Source organism: Oncorhynchus masou, chromosome 24 (assembly GCF_036934945.1).
Source record: "Oncorhynchus masou masou isolate Uvic2021 chromosome 24, UVic_Omas_1.1, whole genome shotgun sequence".
NCBI classification, from domain to species: Eukaryota; Metazoa; Chordata; class Actinopteri; order Salmoniformes; family Salmonidae; genus Oncorhynchus; species Oncorhynchus masou.
In genome coordinates, this window is record NC_088235.1 from 33,804,701 (window position 1) to 33,819,142 (window position 14,442).

Consider the following 14,442-nt stretch of genomic DNA (forward strand, 5'->3'; position numbering starts at 1 on the left):
TCCAGCATCTAAGGAGGAAACTGGCTGAAGCTCAAGTCAGTATCAGTGCAGATGACAGGCTGGGTGGAAGCCCACTGATGAGACTGCTCTATGCGGACCCCCGACCCATGCTGCCCCTGCTGCCCTCCCTCTCAGACTGCCCCACACACCACTCCTCATTCTGGAGCCTGTCTGAAACCCTCACCGTGGAGCACTTCTCTCAGAGAGTGGACCAGGAGCAGGGAAGCAACACCGTACCCCTCCTCAAACTCTTCCTAAAGAAGGTAACTGGAAATGAAACTGATCAAGAATGGGATTCAAAAGACGAAATCACTCCATTCCATTATATTGACCTTCATCATATGACATTATGTTGTCCACATTATTACCTGTTTATTGAGAATGGAGTATGTTATGGGAGAGTTTCCATACTTGTCAGTGTGCTTAAAGACATGTTTGTCTGTGTATGTATTTGTGTTTGTCCACTGTAGGTGCTGTGTGTGAGACAGCTCCACCATCTACCAGAGCTGGCTGCCTTACAGGCTGACTTGTCCAGAATGTTTCCCCTGACAGCTGAGATGACCAGTCAGAGCATTGCCCAGGTGTTGCAGCACATACCAACAGGTATGTGGGAGTTTTTATTCAGGTTGATCAATCAATCAATCAATCAATCAATCAACCGCCAAACTATACCACTGTAGGGTACCAGAAGAAAGTGCTGCTTGGGAGAATGAAGGTCTTCATGAATGTGTGGAACTGCCTTAGGATGGACGTGGCCAACAATGGTATGTACAGAAAGCACATTTATTCCCCACTATACTATAGTAACCACTGTTTTGTGTCAGTATATGGGGTATCTATGTGTATGGGGAATCTTGTCAGATAAAATAGTCCTGTCTGTATCCTTTACCTTTATTTAACTAGGCAAGTCAGTTAAGAACAAATTCTTATTTTCAATGACAGCCTAGGAACAGTGGGTTAACTGCCTTGTACGGAGCCAGAATAACAGATTTTTTTTTTTTACCATGTCAGCTCGAGGATTTGAACTTCCAACCTTTCGGTTACTAGTCCAACGCTTTAACCACTAGGCTACCTGCCGCCCCATCTAACTCTGTGTCTTGATGTGTGTGTACTGTGTGTTTATCGCATGTGTTTTGAGCAGCAGATTTAGGTGTGACACCACAGGTTTGTGAGAAGGAGCTGACCATGGAGAGCTCTGGGGAGTTCCTGTCACCCTGTCGTCACGGTCCAGGGTCCTGCCTCCAGATTCTGGTCAAATTCCTGTTAGAGACTCACAACAGCTTGGTCAGAGAGGTTAGGAGAATCAGTCACCATGACAACAGGTTAGTCACACCTACCAAACTTCTACTTTTGATCATTTGATTGGCTAATATATGGACCTTGCGATTTTGATAGGCTTTGAAGACTCTGTATTCAAAAATCATCTCAGACTGAGTAGGAGCTGATCGAGGATGAGTTTCTCCATTTAAATCATTATGATTAACATCAGCACTCCTACTCTGAGTCACTCCTACTCATCAGCACTCCTATGATTTAAAAGTCTAAACTGATCCTAGACCAGCACTCCTGCTCTGAAACTGATCCTAGACTGGGCCCTGAATCTTAACTGTGAGATGTTTTTCTTACACCCCTGCAGTGCCTACAGTGTTCCTCTGGAGGGGGTGTCAGAGACACAGTTGACCCTGTGCCACCCTGAGAGGGAGCTGCTCCCCCTGGTGTTATCCCACTGTCATTACACCCTGAGGACACGCAGGGAGACAGACAGCAGCTACAACCTGATAGACATCCAGGCACAACTGGTTCGCCGCTTCCTAGCTGGGAAACCAACCATCCAAGCAGTAAGAGACAAAACTTTGCGATATCATATTTATACAATTATTGTGCCATTGTTCTCCTTTAGTGTATATATATATATTTTACATTTTTCCATTGACACTTTAGTCATTTAGCAGACGCTCTTATCTAGTGCGACTTACAGTTACTTTGTGTATTCGTCTTAAAGTGATGCTCAAGAACTGTTGTATAATTTCAGCCGGTAGTTTTGAAAGGGGTGCTCACGAGCCAAAGCGGGTCCATGTTTTTTGTGTACTACCACGTCATTCAATTGTGTACTACATCATCCATTTCGTATGATATGTTACATGCTGTAAACATATATATATATTTTGCAACATATATTGCAATTCCTATGATATGTTACGAATCCAATTCGTACAATATGTTACGAACTTGTTGTGCTTAAGATCCAGGAATGCATCTTTAAGATAGCTAGGTAAGACAACCACATACTGTATAACAGTCATAGTAAGTAGTTTTCCCCTGTAAAGTCGTTATCAGCAAAGGCAATACTAGTAGGAAAATAAATTCACTTTTTATTTTATTTTATAAAATACATTTACAGTAGCAGGTATACTAACCAGGCATGTATTTGCAGGACACCTCAAGATACTTGAACAGATATCAGCAAGACTTCTCAGTAGTCCTTGATGAAGTCAGGGCTAAGATACCTCAGGTAAACATACGTTTGCGCTCAGTTTAAGACTGTATCCTTTTTTTTAAAGCATTGAAGTCATGCCCTGCCCCCATGGATTCAATACCAACCAAGTATGTACGCACACAGGAGTTTTCCCCAGTGGAGTTTAAAAGGGCCATTTTGTTTCAAGGTCAAATTCCTAAACCCACCATACTCCACTCTGTTTCCATTCACTGGGCTGGGAGGTAGTTAGTCTCCCAGGCTATGCGTCACTGTGTCTAGCTTTCTGCTTACAGTTGTTCTGTCTGTCTGTCTCTTTGTTTGTCGTTCTGTCTGTCTCTCTGTCTGTCATTCCATCTGTTGTCCTGTCTGTCAGGAGTCACTGAAGGGCTCCGTTTGCTGTGCTATGAGGACAGGACTGCGTTCATACACTGACGTGTGTGACGCTGTGTTTGCGGTGGAGATTGGCCTGCGGTTCCTGGGGAAGACTAGCGGAGTGCCCCAAGCCCCACTCTTGTCCTACCTGACTGAGTCACTCAAGATGGGCCCACAGATCTCTAGCAGTGTAGCCAAGGTAGAGTAACTCTTAACTCCAGCAATGTCTCCACCTAATGCCCAGAGATGCAGTAATTCGTGTTTATTCCTTGTTTCTATTTTTGTCCGGGTAGATTATGCATGTGCTCTCCTCATGACTCTCATTCCTAAGGCACACATATACTACTATATGTCAAATATATGTTATAGAGAGACCACTATTACAGAGGTCCCCCTGCTTTGGCCCTTTTGACTGTACCCCTCTCACATATCTCTGTCCCAGGTCCTTGGAGAGAGCAGACTGGAACACAGCACATTCACCTGGCAGCTCCTTACCTCCTGGAAGTCTGAGCTGATGCTGAGCAGAGGACAGGTGAGTTAACATATAGCCTATACCTGTTTCTCCACAGGTGAGTTAACATATAGCCCATACCTGTTTCTCCACAGGTGAGTTAACATATAGCCTATACCTGTTTCTCCACAGGTGAGTTAACATATAGCCTATACCTGTTTCTCCACAGGTGAGTTAACATATAGCCTATACCTGTTTCTCCACAGGTGAGTTAACATATAGCCCATACCTGTTTCTCCACAGGTGAGTTAACATATAGCCTATACCTGTTTCTCCACAGGTGAGTTAACATATAGCCCATACCTGTTTCTCCACAGGTGAGTTAACATATAGCCTATACCTGTTTCTCCACAGGTGAGTTAACATATAGCCCATACCTGTTTCTCCACAGGTGAGTTAACATATAGCCCATACCTGTTTCTCCACAGGTGAGTTAACATATAGCCTATACCTGTTTCTCCACAGGTGAGTTAACATATAGCCTATACCTGTTTCTCTACAGGTGAGTTAACATATAGCCTATACCTGTTTCTCCACAGGTGAGTTAACATATGCAGTACACATCAAATTGGCCAGCATCGATTTTTCAGTGTTACATTTCTAGTGTTGATTCAGGCGTTCTGTAAGAGTGGAATTAACACGCAGTGGTATAAAATAACCCCCAGTGTTGGTGTTAACAACCAGAGTTATTGTTTTACACTGTGGAGAGTAAAACAGTCATGCAGTTAGTTACATATACCAGTTCTAATCATAACAATAAGTGAGTTGAAATTATCCCTACTGATATTTTCATATCAATGAATCTGTGGATAGACCGAGTCCAAATCACTTTTAAAGACCAAACCAACAATACAAATTCTGTCAGTGAAGTGAAACACCCCCTCTATGACCACATTTGGTAGTTTGTCAACCCTTTCACCCACCTGACCCTTGACCTCTGTTAACCACCTCTGGTTGACCTCAGGTACCACATGCAGGCGATCAGCCTCCGTCTGAAAATCCAGGCAACGATTGACATTGGACATGGCAGGCGTTGAATCAAAAACAAATGTTGATTAAAAAAACAGAATTTCTGTTTATTATAATAATACATGGGATTTATATAGCACTTTTCTAAGACTCACATATGCTTGTTTGAATCTCAGCTGGTACTCCTTGTAGATACTGTAGCTTAATTCATGTGCATTTCATTTATTATTCGTTTGCTTTTCTTATTTAACTCTGCATTGTTGAGAAAGAGCTTCTAAGTTGGCATTTCACTGTCAGGTTTACACCTGTTGTATTCGGCGTTTGTGACAAATACAAATTAATTTGATTCATAATTTGATTTAATGAAAAGCGAGTCTTGTTCTCCTCTTCTGATGATGTGAGTCAGAGATTTAATCTGATCTAGGATCTGTTTTTCTATTCCTAATTATATCACTTATATCACTGTGATTTATCTTGTGCTTGCTGCATATGGATGTCATGTGTTTGCAGGACCCTTTCCAGAGGCTGCCATCAGAGTTCCAGCAGAAGTTATCCAAGGAGGAGAGGAGAGAGCTGAGGGTCTTCTTCAGTGGGACAGACATTGACATACTCTCCATGGAGCTGCATGAAATCCTCCTCCTGAAGACCAACACTCAGGCTTTTTCAGACCAGGCTTATCTACCACACTGGGAGTAAGAGCCCATTTTGTATTACATTTTTTTGCATTTTTTATGCATTATTATACAGAGCAGAGCTAGTGGGAAAGATGGTTAACACTGAGAGATGTGTGTGCTGTAGACTACCTAGGTCACAGTGGGGCTAAGGGCCATTTTGGCTGCTTTCTGCTTTTGTCGTCAACACATTGGCAATCCAGCTCTCATCCTTTTTTATGGTCATGAACAGTAACTGACAAAATAAACCTCTTATGTAATTAACAGTAACTGACTAAACAAACCTCTTATGGTCATTAACAGTAACTGACAAAACAAACAAAGACACTAACCATTTGTGGCTGAATGAAGGATTGGTATGGGGGCAAATGTCGCACAAATTTGTAAAACACATTATTTACAAAGCACTTGAATTATTTGATTAGCACTGCTGTCATTAACATCATCACCCACCTTTGGACAGGACTTTGATGTTGATTATTCATTTTCCTGATCTTAAAAAATATTACAACAAAGAACGTGTTCCTCTAGTATTTTCAGTGATTACCGCCCTGTCCCTACCCCTGGCCACACTTTGATGTTTAGACTAGAGGAATCTGTCAATCCGTTTATATGGACACTTTCAATCCCAATAAAGCAGGAGCAAACACTGAGAGACACACAGAGAGAGATCCCCTTGGGACATGAGGCGGGCCCTTTTGACTCCTAGGGGCCAGAAGGGTCCGGGGTGTGATGCTTACCGGCGCCCATCTGTCAGTGGAAAGGGACTTAAGTGATATACACTCAGCCGGCACAGGTCACCCCTGCCCCCTTACTAAACCAGCAGCTGGGGCTAGGGACTGAATAGGAATGCAGCGTGTGGTGAGGACAATGGGGTTGCAATGCTAACTGTTGCCTCCTCTCTTCCCCTCCTTTGTGTGTGTGTGTGTGTGTGTGTGTGTGTGTGTGTGTGTGTGTGTGTGTGTGTGTGTGTGTGTGTGTGTGTGTGTGTGTGTGTGTGTGTGTCCCAAAGCATCAGGTCTACTCTAGACAACCATTTGGATAAGAAGAGACTCCCACCCATGCCTGGGCTTGACTCCCTACCGGAGGACATCACTTTGGACAAAGGGGCAGATATGTGGAGAATGGCTGTAGAGTTTAGAAAGAGATAAGAAGAGGATGCTGGTTTTGATGGTTGTTTATTATATGTTTATTTTCACATTGTGGCTTAACAGAGTTTGATTATTCAGCAAATATAAAGTTTGAATCCAAACAAGGACCAATTGTGTGCCCTTGAGCAAGGCACTTTAACTTAATTGCTCCTGTAAGTCGCACTGAATAAGAGTGTCTGCCAAATTACTAAAATGTCAAATGTAATTATGATTTTTTTCCCCTGCCTAATGATTACATATTAGGCTCTCTCTAGTTCCTTGGCTAACTTTATATATACAATTATTCCCACAGTCTTGTGTGTGAATATTGTCCATTATCTCTAAAGACCCTGTACTAGTTTACACCCATTCAACCTTTGACCAACAGTAAAAAGGGGTTTCTAGTAGCCTGTATGTTTTTATGCGTTGTTGGACCACCAAAATAAAGATGTTCTATTACAGCGAGTAACATTATATTGTCTATTGTAATTGTTTTCATATGTTCTACTTGAAAATATATATATAAATGAAACAAATGTTCAAATTACCATAAACCGTGTTGAAACGTGCGTTGGTTTGTGCTCCCATGAATTAAAGTAAACTCATTTAAAGCTTATTTTTCGCTTTCTGATTTGTTAAAATGTAATATCGTGACAACTGGGGCTGGGTAGGACGCAGGTGGTGGGGGTCACACACCCCTCTTGCTAAGTCAACCAAACAGTGGGTTTGGGGCACGCCCTGTTAGCCACTGCACTGCTAACCGACATCTCCACTCCACCTATCAGATCCTCTGGATTTCCAGGACGTTGTGTTTTTACCGCCAATCACAGTTCTCAGTAGGATGAGTTCTTGTGTTTTCTGGTTGCCACAGAGAAGATGTTGCGGGTATTATTGTCACTCACTCTTTGCTTTGATGGAGCAAGTTCACGGAATATTTCTACGGAGCTGTGGTAACGAAGGACTATCGTATCTGACCGTTTGTAGCAAGCTAGCTACTATAGTGGATTTATTGAAATTATTTCGCTTCGTAGCCAACATGTTGCTTTTCGCTTATTGTGTGTAGAAAGATGAGAGCAAGCTAACTTAAGCTAGCTAGCCAGCCAGCCTAGTGCGCCACACATAGAAGGTTAGGCTGCACATAAATACTCATTTTAGGCATCAACCACTTGTTCAAACTAGCTTCTAGCAGACCCACTTGACAGGCTCTAGGCTTATAGTTAACGTTAGCTCTTGGCTTTTAGGTAGCTACTGTTAACGTGTGTTGATTTAATAAATCAGTGCCACCAAGACATACTGTAGCTATTCTCACTGAAACGTCACCATTGGCTTTGGAGTAATTTGCGATAACAACACAAGGTAAATTTGCATGGCCGACTTTACGCTTATTTGTGGTTTTAACATTTCAATTTCTATCTTTGGTTCTCCTTATCACCCGTATTCCCCCCTCACTTGGCACAACTAACCTATATCCTACACACTGATTCCATCGAAACATTGTAGCCAACGATATGATAGCTATCTGAAATCATGTTACACTGTTCCACTAATGTTAAGGACTACAAGCTAGATAGATCTTGAGGCAAAGTGTCACATTTTGTCAATCCCAGGTGAACGACATACAATGCAGATGGACCATCATTGTTATCTGCCTAGGAAGAAGTCTAAAACATTGAAATATATTTAATTGGGAATGGAGTGAATGTGGTTGAGGTGTGAATTCAATTGAAGTATTACTGTTATCTGAGTGCTACGGTTGTGACTATGTTGCCTATGGCAACTAACAGCTGAAGAGGAAGTGGTTGACTGCATCTGCTCCTCTTAACTTGATCAACCCACACCAATCAGTTATTTTACAATAGTTGTGTGTGTGTGTGTGTGTGTCCCTTTTTGAATGTCCATGTGTATCATGACTCTTCCTCTCTCCCTCTAACAGGCCTTGTCAGGATGCACACTACCCGTAGCCCGTCGTCCATCCAGGCCGGAGGAACAGGGGATGCCCTGGACCTGTCTCTGTCAGGCTCCCAGCTCTCGGTGTCCCGCCGGCCCAGCTCTGCCTCTCCAGGGAAAGTCTTCTCCCGCTCTGTGTCTGTCTCTGTAGCCAGCGAAGGCAGGGGCAAACGCAACACACTGGTGAGTGAAACCAGTATGCATGGATGCAAGTTAGCCCTGTTTGTGTCAGTTAGGCTTTTACTGTGTTAATATGTTAAAGCTGTGTTAGAGCTGAGATATAATCCAAACTTCAAACCTTGTGTGGAACAAATATACTCATGTTTGCCATATGAGTGTGTGCTGACATGACAAGTCAATAACACAGTAGAAAAAAAAGAAAGAAAAAAAAAGAGTATATACATTGTGTGCAAAAGGCATGAGGAGGTAGGCAAATAATTACAATTTTGCAGATTAACACTGGAGTGATAAATGATCAGATGGCCATGTGCAGGTAGAGATATTGATGTGCAAAAGAGCAGAAAAGTAAATACATTAAAACAGTATGGAGATGAGGTAGGTAAAATTGGGTAGGCTATTTACCGATAACTAACTCTTGTATTTAATTTACCTCTGTCTGCGTTTTTGTCCGTAGGGTGATGCTGGGTTTGGCAGCTCCCGTTCTATCAAGAACCTGAGAAGGTCCAACAGTACTACACAGGTCAACCAGCAAGCCAACATCAGCCTAAGGTATCCTAGACCTTAAATATTTAGTATATGTATGGGTGATCCCTGCAGGAATTGAACCCACAACCTTAGCATTGCTAGCTAACGAACTGAGCCACACATCACAACTTTTTCCTACATTGTCTCTATACAGCCAGCCCAGTTGACCCCATATTGACATTGTTTTCGTTTCGTTGACTCAGGTACTGTATATGTGCTGCAGCATGTATGACATTATTATTCAGTCGGAGATGCTTCAGGCTGGGCACTCAGTCTTCAGATTTTGATTTGTCCAACAAATAATCTTAGTGTAATTATTCTGGAAAGTGATTAACTTTTGATGTGAATTGGAGTATTTAAAAGGTTTCCTTTTAGCTGTTTAACCTAATTTAAATCTGAAATATACATGTCAGCCCATATCCTACCATATGTGTGTGTCTGGATGGAACATGTTGGCACACACAGTATGTTTTTGTGACGATATGTGGAATTTGATTTTGCAGTTGGAAGAGCAGTATGTGAGTTAAGTGCAGAGTGGAGTATGGTGGCTAGAGCTCCATCGGCTTGAATGGAGGGAGGAAGGGAGGCTGGTCGGCTGACTCTTTAAGTCTCTCTTAGTCTCTCCTCGCTGAGCAACAGCTGGCATCCCTAACCATTCTTTAAAGGACTGTACAATGGGCATTGTGTCATAGTGGCTGCCTGTATTATAATTGGAGACCCAGGACCCGGGGCTGTTGTAGGGGAGCAGAGTCCTAGCTAGAGCTGCTTTGTCAGGAGTTGGAGGGGGAGGGACATGGGGTCGGGTTACCCCACAGTAAGGTACCAGAGAAAGGAGAAGTGTGTGCAGCACAGCATGCAGAGATTCTATAGTCAGGCAGCTGCCGCGAGTACGCCCCCCCACCACCACCCACTGCCTTCTAGGCTCCTCCTCCTCTCCAGCCCCCGACTGTCTTTCATAGCTGTCATTGGGTTGCCTCTCTCCAGATATCAGCAGCTTGTAAAGGGAAGTGTAGAGGAATGTGCAGCTACTTGAATCGGTGGTGTTCAGATTGTAAAAAATTGGGCCAGTTTGCCCCTTACGAACATACACACAGATTCCCATACACACTCACACACACAGCCTCCCATACACGCTCACACACACGGACTCCCATACACACTCACACACACGGACTCCCATACACACTCACACACACGGACTCCCATACACACTCACACACACGGACTCCCATACACACTCACACACACGGACTCCCATACACACTCACACACACGGACTCCCATACACACTCACACACACGGACTCCCATACGCTCACACACACGGACTCCCACACGCACACACACACACACACGGACTCCCACACGCACTCTCACACACACGGACTCCCACACGCACTCTCACACACACGGACTCCCACACGCACTCGCACACACGGACTCCCACACGCACTCGCACACACGGACTCCCACACGCACTCGCACACACGGACTCCCACACGCACTCGCACACACGGACTCCCACACGCACTCGCACACACGGACTCCCACACGCACTCGCACACACGGACTCCCACACGCACTCGCACACACGGACTCCCACACGCACACACGGACTCCACACGCACACACGGACTCCCACACGCACTCGCACACACGGACTCCCACACGCACTCGCACACACGGACTCCCACACGCACTCGCACACACGGACTCCCACACGCACTCGCACACACGGACTCCCACACGCACTCGCACACACGGACTCCCACACGCACTCGCACACACGGACTCCCACACGCACTCGCACACACGGACTCCCACACGCACTCGCACACACGGACTCCCACACGCACTCGCACACACGGACTCCCACACGCACTCGCACACACGGACTCCCACACGCACTCGCACACACGGACTCCCACACGCACTCGCACACACGGACTCCCACACGCACTCGCACACACGGACTCCCACACGCACTCGCACACACGGACTCCCACACGCACTCGCACACACGGACTCCCACACGCACTCGCACACACGGACTCCCACACGCACTCGCACACACGGACTCCCACACGCACTCGCACACACGGACTCCCACACGCACTCGCACACACGGACTCCCACACGCACTCGCACACACGGACTCCCACACGCACTCGCACACACGGACCCCCACACGCACTCGCACACACGGACCCCCACACGCACTCGCACACACGGACCCCCACACGCACTCGCACACACGGACCCCTCGCACACACGGACTCCCACACGCACTCGCACACACGGACTCCCACACGCACTCGCACACACGGACTCCCACACGCACTCGCACACACGGACTCCCACACGCACTCGCACACACGGACTCCACACGCACTCGCACACACGGACTCCCACACGCACTCGCACACACGGACTCCCACACGCACACACGGACTCCCACACGCACACACGGACTCCCACACGCACACACTGACTCCCACACGCACACACTGACTCCCACACGCGCGCAGACTCCCACACGCACTCGCGCGCGCAGACTCCCACACGCACTCGCGCGCGCAGACTCCCACACGCACTCGCGCGCGCAGACTCCCACACGCACTCGCAGACTCCCACACGCACTCGCGCGCGCAGACTCCCACACGCACTCGCGCGCGCAGACTCCCACACGCACTCGCGCGCGCAGGACTCCCGCGCGCGCAGACCCCCGCGCGCGCAGACCCCCGCGCGCGCAGACTCGCACGCGCAGACTCGCACGCGCAGACTCGCACGCGCAGACTCGCACGCGCAGACTCGCACGCGCAGACTCGCACGCGCAGACTCGCACGCGCAGACTCGCACGCGCAGACTCGCACGCGCAGAATCGCACGCGCAGACTCGCACTCGCACGCGCAGACTCGCACTCGCACGCGCAGACTCGCACGCGCAGACTCGCACTCGCACGCGCTGACTCGCACTCGCTGACTCGCACTCGCACGCACTGACTCGCACTCGCTGACTCGCACTCGCACGCACTGACTCGCACTCGCTGACTCGCACTCGCACGCACTGACTCGCACTCGCTGACTCGCACTCGCACGCACTGACTCGCACTCGCTGACTCGCACTCGCACGCACTGACTCCCGCGGGCACTCGCACGCACTGACTCCCGCGGGCACTCGCACGCACTGACTCCCGCGGGCACTCGCACGCACTGACTCCCGCGGGCACTCGCACGCACTGACTCCCGCGGGCACTCGCACGCACTGACTCGCACGTACTGACTCCCGCGGGCACTCGCACGCACTGACTCGCACGCACTGACTCCCGCGGGCACTCGCACGCACTGACTCGCACGCACTGACTCCCGCGGGCACTCGCACGCACTGACTCGCACGCACTGACTCCCGCGGGCACTCGCACGCACTGACTCCCGCGGGCACTCGCACGCACTGACTCCCGCGGGCACTCGCACGCACTGACTCGCACGCACTGACTCCCGCGGGCACTCGCACGCACTGACTCGCACGCACTGACTCCCGCGGGCACTCGCACGCACTGACTCCCGCGGGCACTCGCACGCACTGACTCGCACGCACTGACTCCCGCGGGCATTCGCACGCACTGACTCCCGCGGGCACTCGCACGCACTGACTCCCGCGGGCACTCGCACGCACGGACTCCCGCGGGCACTCGCACGCACTGAATCCCGCGGGCACTCGCACGCACTGACTCGCACGCACTGACTCCCGCGGGCACGCGCAGACTCGCACTCGCCGCACGCGCAGACTCGCACGCGCAGACTCGCACGCGCAGACTCGCACGCGCAGACTCGCACGCGCAGACTCGCACGCGCAGACTCGCACGCGCAGACTCGCACGCACTGACTCGCACGCACTGACTCCCGCGGGCACTCGCACGCACTGACTCCCGCGGGCACTCGCACGCACTGACTCCCGCGGGCACTCGCACGCACTGACTCCCGCGGGCACTCGCACGCACTGACTCCCGCGGGCACTCGCACGCACTGACTCCCGCGGGCACTCGCACGCACTGACTCCGCGGGCACTCGCACGCACTGACTCCCGCGGGCACTCGCACGCACTGACTCCCGCGGGCACTCGCACGCACTGACTCCCGCGGGCACTCGCACGCACTGACTCCCGCGGGCACTCGCACGCACTGACTCCCGCGGGCACTCGCACGCACTGACTCCCGCGGGCACTCGCACGCACTGACTCCCGCGGGCACTCGCACGCACTGACTCCCGCGGGCACTCGCACGCACTGACTCCCGCGGGCACTCGCACGCACTGACTCCCGCGGGCACTCGCACGCACTGACTCCCGCGGGCACTCGCACGCACTGACTCCCGCGGGCACTCGCACGCACTGACTCCCGCGGGCACTCGCACGCACTGACTCCCGCGGGCACTCGCACGCACTGACTCCCGCGGGCACTCGCACGCACTGACTCCCGCGGGCACTCGCACGCACTGACTCCCGCGGGCACTCGCACGCACTGACTCCCGCGGGCACTCGCACGCACTGACTCCCGCGGGCACTCGCACGCACTGACTCCCGCGGGCACTCGCACGCACTGACTCCCGCGGGCACTCGCACGCACTGACTCCCGCGGGCACTCGCACGCACTGACTCCCGCGGGCACTCGCACGCACTGACTCCCGCGGGCACTCGCACGCACTGACTCCCGCGGGCACTCGCACGCACTGACTCCCGCGGGCACTCGCACGCACTGACTCGCGGGCACTCGCACGCACTGACTCGCACGCACTGACTCCCGCGGGCACTCGCACGCACTGACTCGCACGCACTGACTCCCGCGGGCACTCGCACGCACTGACTCGCACGCACTGACTCCCGCGGGCACTCGCACGCACTGACTCCCGCGGGCACTCGCACGCACGGACTCCCGCGGGCACTCGCACGCACGGACTCCCGCGGGCACTCGCACGCACTGACTCCCGCGGGCACTCGCACGCACTGACTCCCGCGGGCACTCGCACGCACTGACTCCCGCGGGCACTCGCACGCACTGACTCCCGCGGGCACTCGCACGCACTGACTCGCACGCACTGACTCCCGCGGGCACTCGCACGCACTGACTCGCACGCACTGACTCCCGCGGGCACTCGCACGCACTGACTCGCACGCGCGCGGACTCCCGCGGGCACTCGCACGCACTGACTCCCACGCGCGCGGACTCCCGCGGGCACTCGCAAGCACGGACTCCCGCGGGCGTGGTCTCCCGAGCGCGGACTCCCGCGCAGTCCCACACACACTCACTCCCATACACACACACTCACACACAGTCCCATACACACACACTCACACACAGTCCCATACACACACACAGTCCAATACAGTCCCGTACACACACACAGTCCAATACAGTCCCGTACACACACACTCACACACAGTCCCGTACACACACACTCACACACAGTCCCGTACACACACACTCACACACAGTCCCGTACACACACACTCACACACAGTGCCGTACACACACACTCACACACAGTGCCGTACACACACACTCACACACAGTGCCGTACACACACACTCACACACAGTGCCGTACACACACACTCACACACAGTGCCGTACACACACACTCACACACAGTGCCGTACACACACACT

At 50.8% G+C, this 14,442-nt stretch overlaps 2 protein-coding genes across 5 annotated transcripts in view; both read left to right on the forward strand.

Moving 5' to 3' along the window:
• The window catches only part of rnf213b (ring finger protein 213b), a 77,918-nt gene extending 71,173 nt beyond the window's left edge, over positions 1-6,745 (forward strand). For all 3 annotated transcript variants that reach the window (XM_064933701.1, XM_064933702.1, XM_064933703.1), the window contains exons 54-63: positions 6-263; positions 471-603; positions 681-764; positions 1,142-1,322; positions 1,637-1,838; positions 2,435-2,512; positions 2,850-3,047; positions 3,291-3,380; positions 4,839-5,020; positions 6,012-6,745. In XM_064933701.1, the coding sequence (XP_064789773.1) occupies positions 6-263; positions 471-603; positions 681-764; positions 1,142-1,322; positions 1,637-1,838; positions 2,435-2,512; positions 2,850-3,047; positions 3,291-3,380; positions 4,839-5,020; positions 6,012-6,150 (1,545 nt within the window). In that variant the 3' untranslated portion in view covers positions 6,151-6,745. The remainder of the gene's footprint in view (positions 1-5; positions 264-470; positions 604-680; positions 765-1,141; positions 1,323-1,636; positions 1,839-2,434; positions 2,513-2,849; positions 3,048-3,290; positions 3,381-4,838; positions 5,021-6,011) is intronic.
• A 202-nt stretch (positions 6,746-6,947) lies between these two features.
• Positions 6,948-14,442, forward strand: part of cep131 (centrosomal protein 131) — a 43,591-nt gene continuing 36,096 nt past the window's right edge. The window contains exons 1-3 of one of the 2 annotated variants that reach the window (XM_064933705.1): positions 6,948-7,079; positions 8,063-8,259; positions 8,711-8,805. In XM_064933705.1, the coding sequence (XP_064789777.1) occupies positions 6,971-7,079; positions 8,063-8,259; positions 8,711-8,805 (401 nt within the window). In that variant the 5' untranslated portion in view covers positions 6,948-6,970. The remainder of the gene's footprint in view (positions 7,080-8,062; positions 8,260-8,710; positions 8,806-14,442) is intronic. The other variant, XM_064933706.1, reaches the window with a different exon arrangement.